Source organism: Pan paniscus, chromosome 4 (genome assembly GCF_029289425.2).
Source record: "Pan paniscus chromosome 4, NHGRI_mPanPan1-v2.0_pri, whole genome shotgun sequence".
In the NCBI taxonomy this organism is placed as follows: domain Eukaryota; kingdom Metazoa; phylum Chordata; class Mammalia; order Primates; family Hominidae; genus Pan; species Pan paniscus.
The window spans coordinates 152988029-153014336 of record NC_073253.2 but is presented as its reverse complement, the minus strand read 5'-3'; the positions used below and the strand labels follow the sequence as shown (position 1 = coordinate 153014336).

The following is a 26308-nucleotide window of genomic DNA, read 5'->3' as shown; positions in this document are numbered from 1 at the left end:
AAAAACGAGTTTTAAAAAATGAAATTTAAGGCAAAATAAGAGGCCGAAAGCTAGCTAACAAGAATATAAAAACTTAAAAATAAAAGACTAAAGGAAAACCTATTCATTAGGTAAAAAATAAGAAATAACAGATACCAAAAACAAGAATGGCAAGATGAAAGTATAAACTAAAAATATTTTTGGAAGTTTGAAGAAAAGGACGACTGGTTGCAGTGGCTGATGCCTGTAATCCCAGCACTTTGGAAGGCAGAGGTGGGTGGATCACTTGAGCCCAGGAGTTCGAGACCAGCCTAGGCAACATGGCGAAACCCCATCTCTACAAAAAATACAAAAACTAACTGGTGTGGTGGCATGCATCTGTAGTCCCAGCTACTTGGAAGGCTGATGTGAGAGGATCGCTTGAGCCTGGGAGGTCAAGACTGTAGTCAGGCATCATCGCACCACTGCACTCCAGCCTGAGTGACAGAGCAAGACCCTGTCTCTAAAGAAAGAAGAAAAGGGCAATTTTTTAGAATAGCATATACCAAAATGAGTTTCTTGGGATACTAACAAGATGTTCCAGGAAAAGGATAAGTTGTCACAAAAGTTTTAGAAATGTTTAATATTGGCGGGGCACAGTGGCTCACACCTGTAGTCCCAGCACTTTGGGAGGCTGAGGCGGGCAGATCGCTTGAGTCCAGGAGTTTGAGACCAGCCTAGGCAACATGACAAAACCCTGTCTTTACTAAAAATACAAAAAAAAAAAAAAAAAATAGCTGGGTGTGGTGGCGTGCACCTATAGTCCCAGGTACCTGGGAGGCTGAGGTGGCAGAATCTCCTGAGCCCAGGGAGCTCGAGGCTGCAGTGAGCTGAAAAATCACACCACTGCACTCCAGCCTGGGCAATTGGAACGAGACTGTCTCAAAAAAAAGTGCATTATCTCTCTTGGAGACTCACAATGCACCATTAAAATAATAGTCTCTGAGAAGTGTTACATGAATAAAGTTGCCTTTGTTTAAACATTTTCCAGACCTTCCCTGGAACCCTTTTTTGACATAGCACCTATTATATCTTCCAGGCAAAGTATTTTTCACAAAACATCATTTAGACTACTGTTTTAAAAAAATTAAAAATGAAAATCTTGGAAGTTTTAAAGAAACATAGTAAGAGAAATCAGCTGGAAATAGAAATAGTTTGAGTTGGGGCTGTCATTCCCAGTCTTTCCTGTTGAGGGCACAGTGTTCCACAGCTAGCCTAGGGGCAGAGAGCAACTTGACACCCTTACCTTCTGGCCCTTCCTCCACCCAAAGCTGTCTTTTTAGTGTTTTTTGTTGTTGTTGTTGTTGCTGTTGTTGTTGTTTGAGGCAGAGTCTCGCTGCCATGCCCAGGCTGGAGTGCAATGGTGTGATCTCCACTCACTGCAACCTCCGCTTCCCGGGTTCAACCAATTCTCTTGCCTCAGCCCCCTGAGTAGCTGGGACTACAAGAGCACACCACCATGCTCAGCTAATTTTTTTTTTTTTTTTTTTTTTTTTTTTTTGAGACGGAGTCTCGCTCTGTCGCCCAGGCTGGAGTGCAGTGGCGCGATCTCGGCTCACTGCAAGCTCCGCCTCCCGGGTTCACGCCATTCTCCTGCCTCAGCCTCCCGAGTAGCTGGGACTACAGGCGCCCGCTACCACGCCCGGCTAATTTTTTGTATTTTTAGTAGAGACGGGGTTTCACCGTGTTAGCCAGGATGGTCTCGATCTCCTGACCTCGTGATCCGCCCGCCTCGGCCTCCCAAAGTGCTGGGATTACAGGCGTGAGCCACCGCGCCCGGCCTTTTTTTTTTTTTTTTTTTTTAAGTAGAGACAGAGTTTCACCATATTGGCCAGGCTGGTCTCGAACTCCTGATCTCAAGTGATCCGCCCGCCTCGGCCTCTCAAAGTGCTGGGATTACAGGTGTGAGCCACCTTGCCCGGCCCTTTTTAGTTTTTATCTATGCAGGTGGTGCACTGATAGAATACAGACTGCTGAGTCAGGGGAGTTAGCGGTGATCCCCAGCAAAATTAAATCAGCCCAGGGATACTTCTTTAGCAATTTGAGAGAAGTTTTACTACAAGTGCTATTTTAGTTTTCTTTTAAAAAGTCAGTTTTAAAGTTGTATAAATTAAAAATATTTTTAAATTTTTAAACAGATGCTCCCCCTTCAACCCACTCTAGTTATTACCACTCTAACACAGCTGTTTTCATATGGTTTTTTTGGTTCTTCCGGGCTTTGCTCACATGTACATGTGTTTTTATATAGTTGTTAGTGTTCATATACTTTTGTGTTATGAGGCTGCTTCTTCTATGGCCATGGAAGGAAAGGAATTTTCTAGTGGTGACTGCCTCTGCCTGCTCTGTTGCTTACATTGTTCCAACTACCATTGCTGCCACATTTTGGAAGCTATTTTTCATCCTACTTCCCTTAATGTCACAATTTTTCACTTTTGCTGGCCACAAAACAGCCCCTCCTGCAGTCTTACTGCTGCTAGAGTGCCTCTCTGGAAAATAAAAACGCCTTAGCATTGTGGGACTAGCCTGTCTTGAGACAGTTTTTCTGTAAGCCTGTCATCTGCCCAGGTCATAATAGCAGCAGCACCTGTGCTAGAGAGGGAGTAGAAGGGCTTCCATATACAACATAATAAATAATAACAGAAAACTGAATGCTTTACACATGTCATTTCATTTAATCTCCATAATGATAATAATACATAGGTACCTTTCAGATGAGGAAGCAGAGTCACACGGTGGTTGATGTGTCCAGGGATCAGGTAGTATATGCCAGAGACAAAATTCAGGCCCTAATAATCTCTAAAAAATTATTGATCAACTAATATACAATATTACTTTGCATTTGCCACAAAATAGCCATAAAAGATGAAGCAGTTGATGAAAAATACATAAGGGTGCAATATTTTCCTTTAGCATGGCCTTGTCTTTTGGAACAGTTTCTGGGGTCTAGGTTCATTTTAATATCTGAAAATGGGCAAAATCTGAAAATTTGGTATTGGTAACCACTGAAGTTGTAAGGAAGGGGAAATAGTTTCATAGTTTCTTCCTCCCACAGGTCATAATTTAGTTATGGACATCAGGATGTTTTTCTTGGCTTATCACATTCGTGTAGTTTTCTTTGCACATCTGTTACATAAATTACTAAACTATTTCCTTGAAAAGTTGCCAGTTTAAGTCATGTTTAATAGCGATCAAGAGTTGTTGCTTTTGGGGAAGAAGAATTAAATGACAGACTTTAAGGGGCAGAAATCCCACCACTATCCTGGTTTAAATATTTTTTTTGTTTTGGATCAGTCCCTATATTTTTTGAGGCATTAAAATTATTATATGGTTTTGGGTGTTTCCCAAAAGACTTTATGTTGGACTATAAACATTTAATGACCTTTTATATAAAATGGGTTATTTTAGTCCTTGCTTCTATAAGTTCCTATCTTTTCAATTATCCTCTTATATAGACATTTTAGTCTGACAAATTGTCGTTTGAAACTAAACTTGGAGTGTTGACTTCTTTAGTGATTATTCATATTAGGTAATCTTTTCTGACCTTGAATTTTTCATAAAATAATTATTTTATATGGCTTGCTTTTGGAAAAAAAATTTTAAGATTTATTCTGCTAGTTATATTTTAGGACAAACATATTGGTTGTTAGAAATCTCAGAAATTTTAGATGTGAGTCTGGTTAATTTTGCCCCATCCAAACTATTAATTGAACCAATACTGGAAATTTTCTTGGAATGTTAGGTAAACTCTTCTGTAAGCAAGTTACCATGTATTTCCTAAATGTACAGTTTGCAGTTGTCAGGATTTGGAAACTGGTTTTTAAGCTTGAAATTTTTAGATAAAGACTATTTATAATACTGACAATCTGTACTGGATATTCTTAGAGATTAGAAGGGAAAGTATGGTATAAATAGGTTAATGTCAGCTACTCATCAAATTGCTCAGATTAAATTTCTTGCGTTACATTTCCTGCTATGAAACCATTCTTTGTGAAATACAATAAGTTTTTGATAGATTTTTCTGTACAAAGTTTTGACTTTTTAAAACATCTGGAAGGTTTGACACAGGAAATTTATAATTTTGTTATGATCTCACATGCATGTATGGAAACATGTCACTTGGCTAAACCAGTCCCTCACATCCACCTCACAGCTTAGCTTTGTTCTCCAGCTTTGAGGCTGTGGTACCAAATTATTTCTGTATTAAAAAAAAAATGACTGAAAGCCAGCCTCTTGTGCTGGTAGTTTATGTGGTAGAGTCTAAGAAAATGATAATTCATGGACAGAAAATAAATACTTTACATATATTTAGAGAGGAACACATCAACTTTGGCAATAGCTTGGATTGATGACACAGTCAAATCTATGTAGAATCAGTAAATTTATGAAGTGTTCTGCTATGCAAAAGTTTACCTGAGAAATAAGACTTTGGTGATGATGTGTATTCATTATCCGGTGGTGAAGATAAGCACAGGATCTTTAATTTATGGATGAATGTGGGAGATTGTTAACAGTCTGTACAGACATTTCCATTTTCATAATTTTGAAGATACACCCAAGGGTCTTTAATCTTCCGAGAATGTTAGGAGTTCTTACAGCTTTTTGAATTTTCCTACTTGCAGAGTATTGTTTGGTGTTTCACTTGCTCCCCCTTCCTCCTCTCCCTTCTTCCTCAAACTGAAAAACACTTACATATAAAACAGTTCCATAATATTTATCTATTTTATCTATAAGTAGTACAAATACAGTCTAAAAATTTGAATTAAGGTTACAAGAATATTGAGCCATATCAATCAGCAATGTTCAGTAGTATTAAAACACCAAGAGTGATTACAATTCTGTGGTTCATTTCTCTGCCTTCATGATAATACTGGACTCAACGATTATTGAAATTGAAGGCCAGCATTAGTCAGAATGAAACAAAGAATTTGGAAGTAGAATTGATGTGAGAGTAGCATTGGTTTAAAAAAAGCATACAGTCCTTAATTTTCTGACAACTTAATTATAATTTTAAAAATAGTTATACCAGTTTCTATGGTCTTACATCATGTCAGGAGGAAAAAATTGGAAGTGGTGTTTTTGTGAACATTAAGACAGCATTTTCTGTAATTTTAATCTCATACGAACAGGCAGCTAGAGTTTGGACTTAGGCAGTTTGCCATGTTTTAAAGATATTTTAGGTTCTCAGTTATAGTAACTAACTTGATCTTTCTTTGAGTATCCAGAATTATTTTAAATAGATTTAAAAAGTATTATGGGGCTCCCCTCCTCCTTCAAAGCCAGGTAGTAAGCTGCTTTTTACTCATTTGATCGTAATTTTTTTTTGACTGAGAAAGCTAAAAGATAGGGTATAATATTTTTGTGCAAATTCCTGATGGTTATTTTTAAAAGCAAAGTTTTGTGTTTCAGCATTTAGAAATTTAGAGTTCCCTCTTGAAAAGTAAAGAGGAAAACAGAAGATGCATAATCCAGCATAGTCATTTGTGTACATAGTTGAAGCCATAAATAATATGCATCCCATATACATATGATATCATTGGATTGAATAGGTTATATGTTTTAAGTATTAATAACTAGGTTACTCTTTTCCGAAATCTTGTTATTGCAGAATGGATAAGAGAGCTTCAGATTTTAGATGTCTCTGATTTCAGTTTTTCCCTAATCAAACTGGTATTTTCTTTACTTTTAAAAGTACATGTTTAAGAGGAGAGACATCAGTTTCCTCCCTTTCAGTTAGATGGTTTGTATTTAATATTTACTAAAACCAAAGAAAATGTAATTTCCATGACTGAGAATATATCTTTTTAAATATTTATTTGGCATATAGCTCTTCTGTGGCATAATTTGTGATGCTACATTTGATGTCATCTTAGACCAGATTATATTCTATGATTTTAGTACAGTGTGACATAATAGAAAATGGGCTTTGGAATTAAAAGACCTAATAGTTTTTAAATCTGCCATTTACTAGTTGTGGGATTTGGAGTGAGTTTCTTTAGAGGAAGTGTCCAGGATTGTGATATTTGTTTCTTCTGTACTTTTCCAAACTTTATTTTATTGGAATTCTTGCAATATGGAGGGAGTACTATGGTTTATTATTGCTTTAACAGTATGGCTATTTTATAACATGTTTACTATAGCAAAATTATCTCTTCTACTGCGCTGTGTTGTCGCTTGTGTTAAGACTTTTTCATTGCATTGTATTTCATTTTCATTTGCAGATCAGTGAGAGACTTTTTTTTCTGATGGGTGGTGAATATCCCACCATGTGGACGAATGAGTTTTTCCACCTCCCCACATCATTTCTATAGAGCCTCAGATATTTTGTTAACAATGAAAGTAATCTACCTGTTGAATTTAGAAATAGTAGGCTTCTTGGCCGTTGACAGTACATTTGATACTGTTCACAGGACTGTAATGAGATATAACTTGATATTAAAATATGAGTATTGAACCTATAAAATGTTCAACTTGCAAACAAGGGTAATGTGGTGGAGGCTATCCCCTGATAAAAAATGAATATCACAAGGTTCATTATCTAGCTTCTAGAGTTATTCTTAAAACTATTTATCTAATGTTATGGATGGAAACATAAAAAGAAAGACCAAATGTTTCTGGTTTAAGACTTTTGTTACCTGAGGAAACTGTCTTCTGCAGCAGTGGTCTCTAACCTTTTTGGCACCAGGGATCAGTTTTGTGGAAGACAATTTTTGCACAGACCAGGGGTTGGGGAGGATAGTTTCCGGATGAAACTGTTCCATCTCAGACCATCAGGCATTAGATTCTCATAAGGAGTACACAGCCTAGGTCCCTCACATGCACAGTTCACAACAGGGTTCACGCTCCTATGAGAATCTAAGGCCACCGCTGATCTGACAGGAGGCAGAGCTCAGGCAGTGACGCTCGCTCGCCACTGCTCATGTCCTGCTGTGCAGCCCCATTCCCAACAGGCCGGTCCGCAACTCCGGGGGTTGGGTACCCCTATTCTACAATGTTAATTTTATGGGTGTTTTATGTTAAAAAAATTATTAAGAAGATTTATACTTAATAAGAGCATTTAATTTATAAAAGTATCTTTTCTGAAACCTTTGTGGCATTGAGGATAAAAGGTGACTTTTAAATACAGATTTTGATGTCAAGAATTATTCATCCCTAACACAGTTTTAAAAAATCATATTAATTCCAAAATTGGGTACTTAAATTGTTCTCTGTGGTTTTGCATACATAGCACTTGGTGTACATATTTTAGTCTGTATGTATATATTTTAGTTACTGTTTGCTGCACTTATTAACCTGATAAAACAAGATATTGGAAGTACAGATAATATTCATGTGGTCTACCATGATGTTTACTTGCCTATAAATAGTTAAAATGTAGCTAATGATGATACAGTACTTATATTTTTAATGGCCTTTAGTAGTTTAACCTTGGTTACAATATAATACTTTGAAAAAATTTGGAAAATACAGGAGAGTATTAATATAAAGAAAAAAAACCCATTATTTAAAACTGTTGCTTGGAACTAAGTTATGTTTATTTCTGTCTCCAGATGTTTCTGTCTTTTAAATTATCTTAGTATGGGTGTGTGTATGCATGCGTACGTCAGAACACATTTAGAGGTCTCAAATAAAAGATTGCCTGATCTCAGGATGAGTGAAATCTTGACAATAAGCTTAAAACAAAGAGAAACCATATAAAAAATATAGATTCATTTGACTTCAGTTTTTTTTAAAAGGAATAAAATTTAAAAGGCAAACTGGGAAAAATACTTCTCAATCTGTTTCACTTTCCTCCTTATTCCTTTGTTAGCAGTTAGTACCACATTATACCTATACTTTACCTTTTCTCTTGGTGTATAGTTTTGTTTTAGCAAAGCATATTCTTGAGCTTTTAAGAGGAAAAAATACCAACAAGGACTGCTCAAGTTTTTTCTTGTTAATTATTTTACTGATGATTCTTAATGTAGATAAGAAGTATTGACTGCCTGTAAGTAAAAGCCTCATTTTAGCTTTTAACCAATTCTACCTCTAAAAACTGGACTGAAGCTTACCAAGTAAAATAATTTGATATTATCTGAATGTCAAGTAGTCAAATAAGCAGAAAATGGAGAATAAAGAGGAGGGCTACGATGAACACTAATAATTTACAAACTGAATAGTTGACCCTTGACTAACTGAATACTGGCTGTGTTTACATAGCTCTAGAAGCATGTGTTAGTCCATTTTCATGCTGCTGATAAAGGCATACCCAAGACTGGGAAGAAAAAGAGTTTTAATTGGACTTACAGTTCCACATGGCTGGGGAGGCGCCAGAATCATGGCGGGAGGTGAAAGGCACTTTTTACATGGCAGCAGCAAGGGAAAATGAGGAAGAGGCAAAAGCGGAAACCCCTGATAAGACCATGAGATCTCGGGAGGGATAGCATTACATATGCCTCATGTAAATGACGAGTTAACGGGTGCAGCATACAAACATGGCACGTGTATACACCTGCACGTTGTGCACATGTACCCTAGAACTTAAAGTATAAAAAAAAGAAAGACCATCAAATCTTGTGAGACTTACTCACTACCACTAGAACAGTATGAGGGAAACCGCCCTCATGATTCAAATTATCTCCCACCAGGTCCCTCCCACAACACGTGGGAATTATGAGAGTACAATTCAAGATGAGATTTGGGTGGGGACACAGCCAAACCATATCAAAGCATGTGTGCAAAACTTGAGGATGGTAACTTCTCGCAGTTGACACTAAAGATCTAGTGAGTCAGTGTTGCTGAGTTGTGCAGAGTGAAGTTGCTGGAGTGTTCTGAGAAGCAAATGTGAAAATGAGTAAAAGCACTTTGGAAACAACAAACAGTTTCATAAACAATAATGATTGTGTCTGTGGATTTTATTCTTGTATTCTTCATTCTTTGGTGATTCCTTCCATCTTTCATTCCCTCTCTTAACTTTCTTTTTGGCCTAATATTAGAGTCCGTTAAGATTTGGTATTGTTAGCCAGTTATACTGCTGAACTACCCAGTAGTTGTAACTGTTACATTTAAACAGTGTGATCCTAGTAATTACCTATCTTTATCAGGACAGAGAAACCTACTCTTCAAGTCACTCATTTTCAAGACTCTTGTTTTAAGCAAAGAGAAAGTTAATATGTTGAGTAAGCCTAGATAGAACACATGTGAGAAGGGCTCATTTTGTACTTTCTGGTGACTATTAGATTGTTCTGAAAATTACAGATACTATTTAAACTAGTGAAGAAATGTAAAAATTACAGCAACATTTTTTTTCCTGGTTTATGTTCTCTTGTGAAAGAGCAGCATTTCTTAAAGTTATTTTTCTTCTTTTACTTTCCCTCCATTATTACATTCTCATGTCTGTTTATGTTTCAGAAATTAAATACAGGTAAAAATCTGGAAATAAAAGGTAGTTATTGATGGTGACAGCAGAAATGTTAAAAATCATTAGATATTTTGTGGGTCAAGTTTTCTTTTGGTATTACTGTCAGACTGGTTTAAAATAATATACAGAAAATTTTTTTGGTGTTATCAAAGTATTCTTGGTTACTTTAAGTGTTATAATGATAATTACATGAAAGGAAATGTAAGTAGAAAAGCCTGTATCCAAAGACTTTGAGCCTTCAACAGAAGGTCATAATAATGGTTGCCGGTACTTTAAAAAAACAACAACTAAGTGTAAAGAGATAATTTTTTAAAATTTCAAGTTAGGAATCTCAATTTAGGATTGGTGAAAGTCCGTAAGTCACTTGTTTGACTGTAGTGTTAGTTTAAATGGTATGAAATTTATTGGGGAGGGGCGGTGTCTTTTTCTGTAATTTTGTTTGCAGATCAAATTCTAGACCTTTGTCTGGATTGTTGTGTGTGTGTTTAAGAAACCGTTGAGAGTGCCCCCTCTAGCGTCTGTGATATATTCTTGAAACATTTGTGTCAGAAGTTTTCAGAATTAAACTAGCCATTTTTTTCCTTTCAAATCTGGACATAATTTTTATTTTTATTTTTAACACGGAGGGATTGTTTTCTTTTTTAAAAAAGGTCACTGGAATTATGGGTAGGGCATAGATTGAGGGCAGTAGAAAACATGAGAAAGGAAGGATCAAAATGCCATTTCTACCTTTTTAGAAATATTTTTAAATGACCTGGAATAAGGCCAAACCATACAGTGTTGTTTTTAGTTTACATTTGTTTCTGAATTAATTGAAGCTTAAAATACTTTGTCTTGGAATTCTTTATGCCATCAAATCTCATCTTGAGGGGGTTCTTTGCAGTTTCTGAAAGCAACAGCTTCATTGGAAAATAGCTTTTTTGGGGGAGGGGAGTGGGAGACAGGGTCTTGTTCTCTGTAGCCTCAACCTCCTGGGCTTATGCAGTCCTCCCACCTCAGCGTCCTGAGAAGCTGGGACCACAGGTACACGCTACCACACCCAGCAAATTTTTGTATTTTTTGTAGTGATGGAGTTTTGCCATGTTGGCCAGGCTGGTATCGAACTTCTAGGCTCAAGCAATCCACCTGCCTCATCCTCCCAAAGTGCTGGGGATTACAGATAGGAGCCACTGCACCTGGCCTGGAAAATAACTTTTAATAGATCTGGTTTCTTTGTGTAAGCGTTCTGTTATTTTTTTGTTTTATGTTTGCCATATCCTCCTGTGGATATACTTAATAACTATATTGTAAGTATGTTCTGATGGCTCCCATTGTTTTTCAACCAAAGAAATGAGGAGATTCTTAGATTATTGGCTCTCTGCCACCTCTCCCTCTAAACACAGCACTCACACAGGCCTTCAGCTAAGAATCTTGTGAAGGGTTACGGAAACAGAACCTTTCTTATTTGACCCATGGGCCTTTGTCGCTTGAACAAGGAAAGCAGTGTTCTGAAAGCTACAGCATTTATGAAGGCTCTGGTAAAAATATTTCATGTACATGGACTGGAGATTAACTTCTTTCATCTTGTTCTCCAACAAATTAAACAATGCAAAGAGATTTCAAGTGCGTTCTTGGTAATGAAATGCTTGGGTGAATTATAATCCTAATTGCTATTGTTCATTTTCACAGCTGCATTTTGACACTTTTAACTGCCTAAGCCACGCATTCTTCAGCCACCAGGATAAACAAAAGCATTCTGAAATTCATCATTTTGTGACATCTTAAATTGTGAATCTGTTATTGGCTGCCTTAGTTTTATTTTGGTTCCATGGTTGATAAAATTAGGAGGAAAATTATTCTTCTACATTTATACATAAAACTGTTGCAATAGAACCATTACTGGATTTTAACGAAAATGTATTCCTTAGTGGTCTTAACATTTTTAAGGGGGGGTGGGCAGTGGAGATTGTGGATTTATTTTAGTTCTGGGGAAGGAATTTATATTTATTTTATCACATTAATTGATATCTTAGGAGGCAGCTTTCTCCAAGATTTGAAAGAAAATAATAGGATTTTGCTTTTCTTCCATAGTAGAACAGTGTTCTGAATTTAAATCTGAAAGCCAGATTGATTCAGTTTTTTGGCAAGTCACACTTAAATGCATAATTGTTCCTTTAAAATTTGACCCAAACCTGTTTGTTGGTTTGTTCTTTAAACATGAAGAAATTGAAGTGTTTGTAATAAATTTGAAATTTATATTTAAGAGATTTGAGTGCCAATTTCAACCAAACCTTCCTTATTTTAAAAATAGAAGTTTTTGATGACTGAAAAACCATATAGCAAAAGTGGGGTATATGCATGTAATAGTTAACCAAATTCTGATTTTTCACTATTTCTAAGACTTAATGCTAAGTGGAAGAATTGAATTACCATATTCACAGACACCTGTTATAACAATTATTTGGTAATAATTGGAGCTTTCGATGTCAAATGAATACTACTATAGGATGTCACATTTTTGCAGTATTTCTTTATTCTCAAAATGTCTTTGAATTCTTAAATTCATATAAGCATGAGAAATTCCATTTTAACCAAATATTTTGCCATCTCATGTCTTAATCTGATTTTTTCCGAAGTGAATTCTTTCATATAAAAATATTACATAATGTTTTGAAATACTCCTAATAGATGGTTATTTTATATATATTTCCTTTTGTTTTTTGGAGACAGGGTCTTGCTGTATTGCCCAGGCTGGAGTACAGTTGGGCGGTCATGGCTCCCTGAAGCCTTGACCTACTGGAATCAAACAATCTTCCCACCTCAGCCTCCCTAGTAGCTGGGACTACAGGTGCATGCCAACATGTCTGGCTAATTTTTAATTTTTTTTTTTTTTTTAAGAGACCAGGTCTCACTGTGTTGCCCAGGCTGGTGTTGGTTATTATATTTGATAGTAATAATAGCTAACATATATTGAGTACTTTCTATATGTCAGACACTGTGCTAAATGAACACCATTTGCTGTGCTAGCCTTTGAGGTAGTATTCTTATTTATTGGTTGAGGAAACTGAGATTAAGATAATTAAAATAATTTTGTCAAAGGTCACATAGTAAGTGATTGGAATCAGATCTTTCTGACTCCTGAGGCCCACGTTCTTGATCATTGCTGAAGACCTAAGGGAAAGTTAAGTGTCCATCGTACAATCTCCTGATGGAATATTATGCAGCCAGTAAAAGTGAGGGTTACAGTGAATATATGACATAGAAGTGCATATGATAGAGTAAATGAAAAAAGACTTAAGGATCACAGTTCAGTGTTTATAGTGGTTCTAAACATCTGTAGATATCTTTGATTTATTCTTTTAAAAATGTGATATAGATACTGTTCAGCTGTTACATAATTTTGCCTAATTTATAGAATTTCTGTAAGCAGGAAACATAAGCCTGCATTGCATGTAAACCAGATCTGGTCAAGAAACTGACAACTTAGTTTTATAATAGACTCCAGCATGTTCAGTTTTTGTTTTTTTTTTTTTTAATTTGACCTTCAGCCATTTTTTACTGGACTTAACGCCAGCTCTAATGTAATCTCTCATCTGTATTCTTGAAGGCTAATGGAATAGTAAAATCTGCTTAAAGATAACTTAAGTGTGTTACATAGTGTCCTTGGGGTAGCTTGTGCACAAAAGATGTTTTCTCTCCCATCCTGTAGAGGTAGCTCATTAGGACACCCAGTAGTGTCATTATTAAGTTTTCATGTGTTTCTCAGTTTTGATGCTAATCTTTGTGCATGTGTGCGTGCATTTTTTTCCTCTACAGCACCAATGTGGTTATGAATTATTCAGAGATCGAGTCTAAGGTTCGAGAGGCAACGAACGATGATCCTTGGGGACCTTCTGGGCAACTCATGGGAGAGATTGCCAAGTAAGTGATAATTTGACTCAGCAGTGCAGAAAAAAATCAAAGCATCTTAACACAGAAATATGAAATTTGCTTTCAGATTTAAACTATTTGGCTGCCAAAATATAAATTTTGCATAATCATTCAGATAGTAATGTAGAGAGTTTCAGATACTAATGTGGAAAGTTTTATGCAATCCATTCCCCTTAAAAATTTGGCTCAAAAAAGAAACTCACAGTGTATCTTTTTTGATGAAGTTTTGAGATACACTGTAGCTCACCATGTAAAATTTTGACAAATGCATATAAAATAACTTGAAGTGAAAGTTCCAAAAAAATTTTTCTGTGAACATCTGGGCCATTGTACCAGTGAATGAAGAGCTTGCAAAGTATATTAATTAATTAAATTAATTATTAATTGCAAAGTGTTGATTAATTAGTGGGGCTTACATATGTGCCAGGTAGTGTATAAAACATAGGGAAAGCATTTTCAAGGAAGTACATATCTTCTAAATTTTTTGAATTAAGTTTATTAATTTTTAAAAACTCTTCAGGGAAACACCAAATTAGAACAAGTCTGCCATCTACTGTCAAAATTAATATATTGCAGGCTCTTAAAGAATGATTCTTTTTTCAGGGCTACATTTATGTATGAACAATTTCCAGAACTTATGAACATGCTTTGGTCACGAATGTTAAAAGACAACAAAAAGAATTGGAGAAGAGTTTATAAGGTATGGACACAAGTCTGCTTTAATTACTTGACATGTTGAAAACAAATGCTGGAAATTTAAGGTGTATATACATAGGTGATTTTGAAGTATATTAAATCCTAGAATAGAATAATCGAAAGCAGATGAAAGAAGTAGATTTGTTATTTGTGTTCTGTTTTCTAGTCATCATGAACAATTGTTCTGAATGAGAAATTCTTAATAATACTTCTAAATGTTGATTATTTCTTAAAATTTTTCCTACTAAAATGTTTGTGCATATCAAAAATAATGAATCTATAGTAGAGTAGTGTGCATGTTTAGTGTATGAGCAGTTAAGATGAATACCACAGTCTGATATGGTTTGTCATCGACATAGAAATTTACCTAATTTATGATAGTATTCTCACAGTATTCTGTATCCAAAATGTTCAAAATATAATTCTAATTTTAAACTTATGAATATGAACTTTTTATCAGATTCCTTTTGTTCTGATCTCATATAATGCAGAATTCTATAATAATATAGTCATCTATGCTTCTATAACCTACCATATTTTCTTGCTTCTTCAGAATGTTTTTCTTTGCTATCCAAAATGACATAGTTTGGCTTTTAGGATTGAAAATCTATGTGTTAGTTTCATTTTTTTTGTTGTTATTTCTTTCTGAAAACATTCAGTGTCATTCCCTCAGGTTGTATGGTAGGTGTGATGAAATAATTGAAATTTCTGTAAATTAAATTTGCTTTTAGTTTTTTGGTTTTTTAAAAATTCTTGGGTAAACTCCTTTTTAAAAGTCGTATATACCACATAAGGACATTTTAGTCAATGATGGTCTGCTTATATGACAGTGGTCCCACTGGATTATAATACTCTATTTGTTCTGTACCTTTTCTATGTTTAGATACAAAAATACTCAGCATTGTGTTACAGCTGCCTATAGTAGTCATTACAGTAACAATGCTGCACAGGTTTGTAGCCAAGGAGCAATAGATTGTCCCATAGATTGTCAGTGTGTAGCAGGCCATACCATCTAGGTTTGTGTAAGTACACTCTATGATATTAATACAATGACGAAATTGCCTAATGGCACATTACGCAGAACATATCCCCATCATTAAGTGACACATGGCTGTAAATTACTGGTAGAAGGAGGTTTTGTGTCCCTCAGTTTTACCAACCTAACTAAATTTTTTTTGTTTTTGCCACCCCCTCCTTTCCGCCTAACTAGATTTTCATATACCTGATCAAGTGAGGTTTGTTCCAAGCATTGTTAAGTTCAAAATGTACAATTTATTATACAGTATATTCACAAAGTTTTGTAGGAGTAACTACTGTCTAATCCCAGAACATTTTTATCACCCTGTAAAGAAACCCTATACCCATTAGCAGTCATTCCAAATTTACATTTTAACAAAATTTAGTTTGGGGGTGGGGGTTGGTTGTTGTTTGTTTGTTTTTGAGACAGTCTGGCTTTGTCACCCAAGCCAGAATGCAGTGGCATGCCCTTGGCTCACTGCAGTCTTGACCTCCTGGGCTCAAGAGATCCTCCTGCCTCAACCTCCTAAGTAGCTAGGACTACAGGTGTGCACCACAATACCCAGCTATTTGTGTGTGTGTGTGTGTGTGTGTGTGTGTGTGTGTGTGTGTGTGTGTGTGTATGTGTGAAGATGTCTATTTTGCAAAATTTTCTACCTTCAGGTTGTTTAAATTATTTTTTGGTAACAATCTTTTTTTTTTTTTTTGAGACAGAGTTTCTCTGTCGCCGAGGCTGGAGTGCAGTGGTGCGGGCTCAGCTCACTGCAACCTCCACCTTCTGGGTTCGAGTGATTCTTGTGCTTCAGCCACCTCAGTAGCTGAGATTACAGGCGTGGGCCACCATGCCCAGCTAATTTTTGTATTTTTAGTAGAGACGAGATTTCACCATGTTGCCCAACCTGGTCTTAAATTCCTGACCTCAAGTGATCCGCCCACCTCGGCCTCCCAGGAAGTGCTGGGGTTACAGGCATGAGCCGCTGAGCCTGGCCACAACCTTTTAAAACAAAAGCCACATAATTAACCTCAAAATTAAATTTTATCTGGGGAAAATACTATAGGATTTTTTAATTACCAAATAATTTCTGGCAATTCACAGTTCCATAATGCTCAGATAAAAAGTAAAAACTGAGTCAGCTTTCTAAAACCTTATTGTCTATTTATATCAAACATTCTGATATTTTGAACATCAGTGTTATTCTTTTAAGTCTTTGACACATAGTATCCAGTAGATGATTTATAATTATTTATCATGCTTAATATAAGAGGAACTTCAAATTGATTATGTAAGTTCTAGATTATGTTTAAAGTCTAATGTAAAGAAATCTCACCACCAGCATGAAGATTCTTTATTTGCTAATGTTAGAATTATTTTTTTAACCATTTACCAAAGCTCTACTAGAATATATTTCATTAAATCATTTATTGCTTTGTATTTTTACAGTCGTTGTTGCTCCTAGCTTACCTCATAAGGAATGGATCAGAGCGTGTTGTTACAAGTGCCAGAGAACACATTTATGATTTACGATCCCTGGAAAATTACCACTTTGTAGGTGAGCAATAGAAAAACCTTATAAGCAAATTAAAACAGTAGTTGGAGTTGTCAGTCACCTGAACCAGCTTAGAAGCTTCTCTGCTCTAATTAGAATGTGACTGTTGCTGGTTGTGTGACGAGTGCAGAATCCAAGACGTGGGGCCCTAGAGTATTAATTAGTGAAGACAAGAACTTGCAGAAAAGACTGGCTAATAACAACAGAACCAACACAACATGAGTGTTCGGGTTTATATTAAAATATGCACTGGAGACTGGTCCCCTGTGGTGTCCATAAAGGAATAGCTTTAATCATATGGGAAGAAAAGGTTAGAGCTCCAAAACACACACATCTGTTTGAAGCTGGGGTTTTTTTCCCTCCCACCAAATAATATTTACCGTGCAAAGGCAGCAAGGCCACAGTGTGTTTTGAATGTGAAAGAGGCTAGAAAATGAAGCACATTTCATTTTGTAGCGTACCCCACTTGTAAGCACTTTAAAAATTCAGTTTTTGAGCTATGCTAAAACCTCATAATTAGTGTTCCAGACTTGTACTGGGGAAACCAAGACATTTGTGTGCTTTTCAGTTATTAACATGCTAAAGTGGTTCTTCTTTTGATTTGTTTTCTTAAAATATGATAGAAAAACACAATAGCACTTATGGATATGTCTATTTTGTGTGGTCATCATCAGTAATCCTTTTTAGGTCAATCTTTAATTGACCTTGCATAGTACCATTATCTGTGGTCCTTTTTAGTTCATCTTTACATGCTCTTATAAGCCAAAATTCCATTTTAGAACCTAGAATTTGCTGAAGAGGAAATGACAAAGTTAAATAGAACAACTTGCCCCTTTCTATTGTTTTTTAAATATTGAAGTTTCTTATGTTGAAGTTTTTGTGTCTTTTTTTTAATCTTAAAGAGCTTGATACATATTAAGTGAATTCTTAGGTTTTGCTTATCTCTTACCATCCTCATAGATGAGCATGGTAAGGATCAAGGTATAAATATTCGACAGAAGGTGAAGGAATTGGTTGAATTTGCCCAGGATGACGACAGGCTTCGTGAAGAGCGAAAGAAAGCAAAGAAGAACAAAGACAAGTATGTTGGGGTTTCCTCAGACAGTGTTGGAGGATTCAGATACAGTGAGTATCAAAGACAAGCTGACACCTAAGCATCAGCTTAGCTTCTTGAGTATATTTTAAGAATCAGTGAAATACCAAAGACCAAAATGCTAATTTTCTTTTCTAGGAATACATAGAATACTAAAATACACGCAGTACTAATCTTGACTTCTACTATCACATGAATCTTCCTATTTTTAACTTGTGGGTTCGGCAATAGGATTTTAACCATTACTGGCTAATTAAATGACTGCATATTTTGAGGTGTCATACAGAGATTAAAACAGATATATGCCCTTCCCTCTTAGGATTGCCATTTTAAAAAGAAGGGGGAAGAAAGTTTCTATAACTCAGAGTTTAGAGTATAAAAATAAAAAGTTTGATCAGGAGATCCATCTTTCTAATTTGAAACCAATTTAGCTGTATTTTTGGCCCAAACCAGATAAGCTTCCTGACAGTCATTCCAGCCTCAGTCTCTCTTTCTTTATTTAAGCATTGCATACTTTGACATATAAAAGATGACTGACGATACTCGCAGTTTTTCATCTAGGCCTATTGTTTTGTTTATTCTTCCCAGTACACTTAAGAGCAGCTAGAACATTCATCTTTCATGTTTATTTTTAATATAATAATATAGTTTCTCTAAAATAGGGCATAGGTGCTTGAAGCAGATACACAAAATAGGAACTGTCTTTCACGGCATGTCCCTTTGGACTTGTTCTGTCTTCTGTGAGCTCTGACAATCTCTTGGTCATTTTGTGTATATGCAGACTGGCCAGTGCTGTGTATCTTAGCAGCTGTTCACTGAGGCTCTCCAGCTCTCCCCACCCATATATGTTTATATTTGGATTATATTGAGCTCTCATATCTCCTTCAATGGAACCATGTAAAAATCTTAACATATAAAATATCCTTACTCATTTATTCCTCTGCTTTCCCACTCTCAAAGAAAAAACACTGCGTTTAGTTAGCTGTTTAAGGATGTTTCTAACAGCAGAAAAATTCCCTTTTTTATATTGAAGCATCAAATACAAGTCAGTTTTTTCTTTTCTTTTCTTTTCTTTTAATAGGGCTAACTCATAGGCAGTGCAACCAGAGTCGGCCACAAGTTAGTTTTTGAATTGGGCAAAAATATTTCTCCTAAAGCATATAAATAATGTTTTGAAGTTTCTATTTGGGGAAGTCCAAAGTTTTTGGATTATTTACCCAAGTAGTAACTTTATTCTTCAGCTTTTTCAAAGTAGTAGCAACTTAATGTGTTTTTAATAGAAATTGCTATTTGAAACTTATTTCCACACTATTCTTGCTTGTATCTTTCTTTTTGCCAGCATGTTATATAATTATATCAGCTAAACTTAGAAAATTGAATACATTTTCAAACTCAGTCACAATGCACTAACTGCAGCATCTGTATTAAAGATAGAGTTGGATATCCTGTGTGCTTGCATCACATTCTTTTGCTAAGTTATTGTTCATGGTTTATGTTACTCAGACTTAACTAATCACTATTAGCAGTTTTGTGTTTTTTCTTTTTCTTTTCTTTTTTTTTTTTTTGAGGAGTCTCGCTCTGTCATCCAGGCTGGAGTGCAGTGTGACCATCTCAGCTCACTGCAACCTCCGCCTCCCGGGTTCAAGTGATTCTCCTGCCTCATCCTCCCAAGAAGCTGGGACCACAGGCGTGAGCCACCATGCCTCGCCAATTTTTGTATTTTTAGGGTTTCGCCATGTTGGCCAGGCTGGTCTTGAACTCCTGACCTCAAGTGATCCAGCCACCTTGGCCTCCCAAAGTGCTGGGATTACAGGCATGAGCCACCGCACCCGGCCAGTTTTGTGTTTTTTCATTCTGACATTAGATAATGTCTTGCCAATATCCAGTATCTTTAGCAGTAATTCAGTATGATGTTCACCATGCCATGCTAATCAGTTTGGTTTTCATCCACTTCCATTTTTCGTGTAAATTTGTTTCTTTCCGAAGTCTAGTTCATCACACTGTTGTTGAAATGTACATACACATTGTTGGAAAATCACTTTTTTAAAAAAACCATCCTGGTTTAAATTTTGTCTAGAAAACTTCATTTTGTCATGTTTTCTTTAAGTTGATGGTCACTTCCAGATTCAGTAAATATGTTAAAATCCTTAAACATGTAACAGAAAATTTTAGCCTTGCAATTTTAGGAGGCAATTCAGCAAAATCGTTTTGTTCAATCTCCAAAGGCTATGTATCCTTTTAGATCCTATAAACAAAAGTTCAAAACAAAAGCTCCATTAGCCACTTTTTAGTTATTTTGTTGTTTCTCATTGTCCTTTTCATTTTCTTCCAACCTGCCTTAATTTTTAATGTTTTCTTTTTTAAAAATACCTCACATGCTCTCTGTACCTTCTACTGTTGCTTCTTAAGTTGGATTTGGACATGGAAATGGAAGGGTTTCATTTTGTGTCTGTAATTCCTATGTCTCCTTTGGGTCCCTAGGGGCAAGGACTAAAACAAATCTTGACATTCTGGGTTTTTTGTTTACTGCCACGATCTATTCTCTGCATTCCCAAATTCACACAGAGGCTCTAGGTTTCGCCAGTCTCAGCATATGTTTGGAATGGGTGTTTGAATTGGTTGACACTGTTCTGAACTACTGTTTGAGCATACTTCCTGATTCTAGTGTGTGTAGTTTTTGGTAGTTAGAGTAATCCTTTCTTTGTACAGTAATTACGGAATGCTTTCCCATCCCCTGAAAATTCATTGAATTATTTTTTATTTTGATACTGAGGAGTGACAGTTATTGAGACTTTTTAGCTTATTGGGACATGTAGCATTCAGATTGGAGTTCCTTCAGTTTGTATTTTTTAAGATACTGTTGCTATCCAATGCTTTTCTGAAAATTGGGAAGCCATTAAGGGACAGGAATAAAATATAACATATTAAGTGTCTTTTGTGAAAACAGAAAGATTTTCATTTCTCTTTTGCTTATATAGCTTGTGTTGGTTTTGTGTTTTCCACTACTCCTTTCAGTAGCCTTTAAGAATTTCCTGATAGGCTGTGCTGTGCATTACGGTTGTGTAAGTATTCATAAACAAAAGCTTTTGAATCTGCATTCCTGCCACTTAATGACTGGCATTACATGCTATGCCTTGCTGTAATTGTGTTGATTCAGCACTGTGGGAGCTTTCTGTTTTCCTTTGAAAATGATTTTATTATGAGGAAAAGCCTGAGAAATAAGGACTTGTAGATACCTTTTGAATTTAATGTCCTTAGAATTGCTTCTTTTTTTAATGCTCTATCTAGGTGAAAGATATGATCCTGAGCCCAAATCAAAATGGGATGAGGAGTGGGATAAAAACAAGAGTGCTTTTCCATTCAGTGATAAATTAGGTGAGCTGAGTGATAAAATTGGAAGCACAATTGATGACACCATCAGCAAGTTCCGGAGGAAAGATAGAGAAGACTCTCCAGAAAGATGCAGGTATTTTACCACTTTGTCTCCCAGGTCTCTTAGAAAGAGCCCTAAATTTATGCCACTGGGTTTTTGGTTTTTTGTTGGTTTTGTTTGGGGTATTAACATTATCTGAAATTGGGCCTTTTTTTTTTTTTTTAATAGACTTCATTTGTTTTTAGAGCAATTTAAGCTCGCAGAAAAATTGTGCATAAAGTGCAGAGCTGCCATATACCCACTTCCCCTTCATAACAGGTTCTGTGAACATCTTGCATTACTATGGTGCATTTGTTAACAATTGAAAAGCCAGTATTGATACACTTATTAACTAAAGTCTGTAGTTTACGTTGGGGTTTCCTATATTGTACACTTCTATGGGTTTCGACAAATGCATAATATTCCTCATTACTGTATCATATAGAATAGTTTCACTGCCCTAAATATGCCCTGTGCAGAAATGTGGAACAAGTCTTAAATGTGCAAGTTATCCTTGCACAGGGGGCATGCTAATCTTCCCTGTATTGTTCTGGTTTTAGTACATGTGCTGCTGAAGCAAGCACTGTGCAACTATTTTTAAGATACTAGGTTATACACTACTTGCAATTAGTATTGACATACTTTCCATGTTGCCTCTGTCTACTTATTTTTGAAGTTGATCCTGTGTATTTTTATTCAAGCTAGTAGTCTTTCCTTGGATTTTTTTCCCCAGTAAAAACTTGTATAGATTATTTTGCATTTGGACCTTAGATGATCCAGGGACCTAAGATACTGAGGGATAATGAAGTTTATATATTAAGTTTAATTAAACGTAAGTCAAAGGATTTGAAATTTAATGCTTCCTTGACATTTCATTATGATTCTGTGCCAGTGTGTACCAGAAAAACAATCCAAATGGATTTTGAACCAGTTTTTGAGAATAGAGCTGTATTTTTATAAACTACATTTTCTGATGGTAGGGTGTCAGTATTTAGTTTTACATGGAACAATACTTTGAGCTTTGCAGCAGTCACTTTTGTTCTTACTTACCAATATTATTATAAACCAATTTTTCTGGGAATGTAAAGGGTAACGCATATAGCACTTAATTTACAGAGCAAATTTTACTTTGTAAATTTGACCTTTATCATTTGTGCCTCACAATATCTCTACTAGAGTAGAATAAGAATTTTGTCTTTGTTGTTTATAAGTAAAACCTAAAACCCAGTCACACTGTGTGGACTTGCCTAAATAACACAGTTAGTGATGGAACCAAGCCTTCAAGTGAGTTCTCGTAACTAAATGCCATCTCTTTTTCTTTACCCTGCACCAAAAATCCTAATAGTTCAGAATTAGGGATCATTAAAAAGAGGTCCAAACAAAAATACAATCTAATTAGTGTATTTTTAGGATGTTTTCATATCTTTTAAATCCCTGGAATGCCTGTTCAGGAAATACCAACAGAATAATGGCCATAATTTCAATAATGTTTTCCAAACCAAGCCAAAACTTACACAGGCCACAAAAACATTAATGAGGGAAACAGCTCTGTATATTTGAAGTGGGCACCATTTCCCTCCCTATGTTTGGTATTTATAATTATCATATGCATCCTTTTTCAGTATTAAAAAGCTAGATATATACTTGTAAAATAGATTTATTCAAAGTGCTAAAAATAAGTTCTAGCTCTTCAAAGATCACATTCCAGTTTTTCAAACAGTCTTGAAAAAGAGACATTTCAGGGCAGGCTCAGTTCCACCACTAACTGTGTTACTTTAGGCAGATCCACACAGTCTGGTTGGGTCTTAGGTTTTACTTATAAACAATAACGCTATGTAGGCTGGTTAGATATCTGTGTGTGTTCTGTATTGTTACTTTCTCTCCTTTGCCCTTCTATCCTTAGTTTTTCTTTTCTTTGTCTCTCTACTCTTCTTTTATTTCTGTTTCTCCCATGATTTTTATTTTTTATGTTGCCTCTAAGACAGGATCTCCTAGAGTTTCTAAATCTTTAAGGAGTATTTAGGTTTAAAAGAGTGAAAATGCAGTGAACATGGTTTATCGTGATAATGATAGGGCACACCAGGAACTTTTTATCTTAAAGTATTTGTGAGAGAAGAGTAGATTTTTTGACAGAGTTGCATGTGACCTCAATCCTGATGGCATGTTACCTGAATTTCATACTTATTAGTTCACTGTTACATTCAGGAATTCTTGAACATTGATCAGATATGGAGCTTCCATTTCATCGTGTGCTAGTCAGATTTATATTTTCAACTTGTGAATAAATTATTTTGCGCTGAAATAAAATTGGACACCAAAAAAGTAAGAAATTTCAGTTTTACTTGTAGGACTAATGGGAATCTTCAGGTCATTTGTTGTTGAGAAGTTAGTAAGGGCTTTTGAATGCGTATCAGAACTTGTAGGTTCCTTAAAATGTTTATATATAAAAATATATTTAACCCCTTTGCTCTGTGTGGGAAGTCATTCTTTTTGATCTTTGATTTATACAAGTTCCAGATTGGTTTATATTTAAGTACAAGTTGCTATAGTTCAGTCTGAGGTAAATTGCATCAGCAGTAGTCATAGTTTAAAGGAGAATTTTAAACATTATATTCCAGAATATTTATAAATTAAACCACCTACTCTAAAATTAAGTAATACAGGTAATGGAACATGTTTCAAGTAACATTTCTCTCTTTCTCTCTCTTTCTCTCTCTCTCTGTCTCTCTCTGTCTCCTACTTACATCAGAAAAAAACCCAATGACTTGTTACTAGAGAACAGACTAGGGCTGATATTTTCATTCCTAGCATATGAAAAACCCAGGCTTTTACTGTTTAGTTTTTAAAATCTTTTTCACTATTAAAGAAAAAGGAAAGAAAAAAATGTTGAATGTGGCTGAAGGAGAATTATCTTTAAAATATTTTAAATACAGTTGTTTTCTAGAAAGCGTTTTCTATAGTTATATAAAAGTTTGATCTCCTGATACTATAGTAAAATAGCACAGTTGTAAAGTGCATTCCCTTATATTCTCATGCATTTACAGATGAGAGTTTAATTATTCGAATTAAGATGTGTGATTTTTTTAGCATCCATTGAACTTTTAATATTTTATTATGTACACACATTAGTCTTTGAGAGTTGATGCAGAATTGTGTTGTAAAAGTGGAACTATAGTTATTTGCACACAATCCATGTCAAGGAAATAATCATCACATGCAAGTGTTTGAACTCTCAGGGTCTTATCATGGGTTCTGATATCAAATCCTATTTTATTTTTAAGTTAAGCTTAAATCTGTAATAAACAAAAACGAGTTATTTTGACATTTTTTATTTATACACATTTATGTAAATACTTTTTTGTAGCAGTATTTTAGACTTATATAGGATATTCTCTGTGTTTCCACTTCCCCTCCCCAGCGCACACATATCATTATTCAGACAGCTTAGATAACATTCTGTTGATCCCTGTCAAGTAGTCAAAGTATGAAATTTTGGAGTTACTGTATTTGAAATTCTTTAGCTCAAATCACTGAGGGACCCATTTTAAAATAATCCCGTCTTATTATTTTGCTTCATTTTTAATATCTTTTAGCGACAGCGATGAGGAAAAGAAAGCGAGAAGAGGCAGATCTCCCAAAGGTGAATTCAAAGATGAAGAGGAGACTGTGACGACAAAGCATATTCATATCACACAGGCCACAGAGACCACCACAACCAGACACAAGCGCACAGCAAATCCTTCCAAAACCATTGATCTTGGAGCAGCAGCACATTACACAGGGGACAAAGCAAGTCCAGATCGGAATGCTTCAACCCACACACCTCAGTCTTCAGTTAAGGTGGGAATGGCAGTAGTTTACACGTTATACATGGTTTTATTTTTATAAACCGCTCTTAGAATTCCTGCATTAGTAGGCTTGGGCATTTCTAGGCAATCATATTAATTATAGATCATCTGGCATGTATTACCAAGAGACATTAATAATAAGAAATCTCTTTGAGGGGAGAAACCTGTCCAATTGCTGAATGATTGGGTACTTTCTATGAAAGTAGAAATGACACTTTTGGTTCATTTGGGGAAGGTTGTGAATCAGAATGTAGTGCCTCTGTCCCCATCTAGACAATACTGGTTACCAACCACAAGTAGATTCACTAAAGAAAACATTGGAAGTATTTGAAAGTTTTAAGAAATGACAAACGAGGGAGTAAGAAGAGATATATAGGGGCAAGTTATCTCATGTAATGTAGAAACGTTGCCTATAAAGGGAGGTGTGTTTGCCTCACAGTCATTACTGATCAGTATCAAAAGAAGCACTGCCTCTTGTACCATCTTCGTTTGTTTTTATTTACCATAGAGATGAAATCCACATGCTAGGTACCTGGCCAAACCCTAGTCTTTTCAACAGAAATCTGCCAAATAGGGAGATTTGCCTCAAAAGACTAAATTATTGTTTTTGTCACTTTCCCCGACTACTGTTTCCCCAGTTTGTGTCTTTGCAAGAGAAATAGCTAAAAGCTGGGAAAAACAGTTTTCTAATGTATGCAGCAGATTGTAGGTGACTCTGAAAATAAAACCAGGCCTGCTTAGTTGCAATAACAAATACCATGTCAGCTTTTGCCAAATATCTGTATAATTTTTTAAATAATAGATTGAGACTTTTATCACATATCTTAAAGGATTTTAAATAACAGTTTGTAGTATAGCCTGAATATATGACACTCTGCAATAAATATTTTATATTTGTAGTACAAACTTTTTCTTTTTCTTTTTTTGGAAGACCGAGTTTTGCTCTTGTTGCCCAGGCTAGAGTGCAATGGCGCGATCTTGGCTCACCGCAACCTCTGCTTCCCAGGTTCAAGCGATTCTCCTGCCTCAGCCTCCCGAGTAGCTGAGATTACAGGCATGCACCGCCATGCCCGGCTAATTTTTTTGTATTTTTAGTAGAGACGGGCTTTCTCCATGTTGGTCAGGCTAGTCTCGAACTCCCGACCTCAAGTGATCCGCCTGCTTCGGCCTCCCAAAGTGTTGGGATTACAGGCTTGAGCCACTGCGCCCGGCAGTACAAGCTTTTTCTTTTTTGTTTTCATTTACCCTCCTCCCCTCAAAAAAAATGTCTAGAAGGTTGAAGTTCTTAGAAAGTTACCCAACATATTTTGGATCTCTTTTTAAAGGTGTTTTGGAATCACAGTATATAGTATTTTAGTCTTCAAAGTTCAA

At 35.7% G+C, this 26308-nt stretch overlaps 1 protein-coding gene and 1 non-coding gene across 3 annotated transcripts in view; one reads left to right on the top strand and one right to left on the bottom strand.

Moving 5' to 3' along the window:
- Positions 1-26308, top strand: part of CLINT1 (clathrin interactor 1) — a 76199-nt gene that overhangs the window by 31711 nt on the left and 18180 nt on the right. For both annotated transcript variants that reach the window (XM_003818995.4, XM_003818996.4), the window contains exons 2-7: positions 13211-13315; positions 13928-14024; positions 16479-16587; positions 17545-17709; positions 20966-21143; positions 24683-24929. In XM_003818995.4, coding sequence (XP_003819043.1) covers positions 13211-13315; positions 13928-14024; positions 16479-16587; positions 17545-17709; positions 20966-21143; positions 24683-24929 — 901 coding nt within the window. The remainder of the gene's footprint in view (positions 1-13210; positions 13316-13927; positions 14025-16478; positions 16588-17544; positions 17710-20965; positions 21144-24682; positions 24930-26308) is intronic.
- Positions 21567-21673, bottom strand: LOC112439898 (U6 spliceosomal RNA). Its single transcript, XR_003028128.1, has one exon. It is a non-coding gene; the product is annotated as a U6 spliceosomal RNA (small nuclear RNA).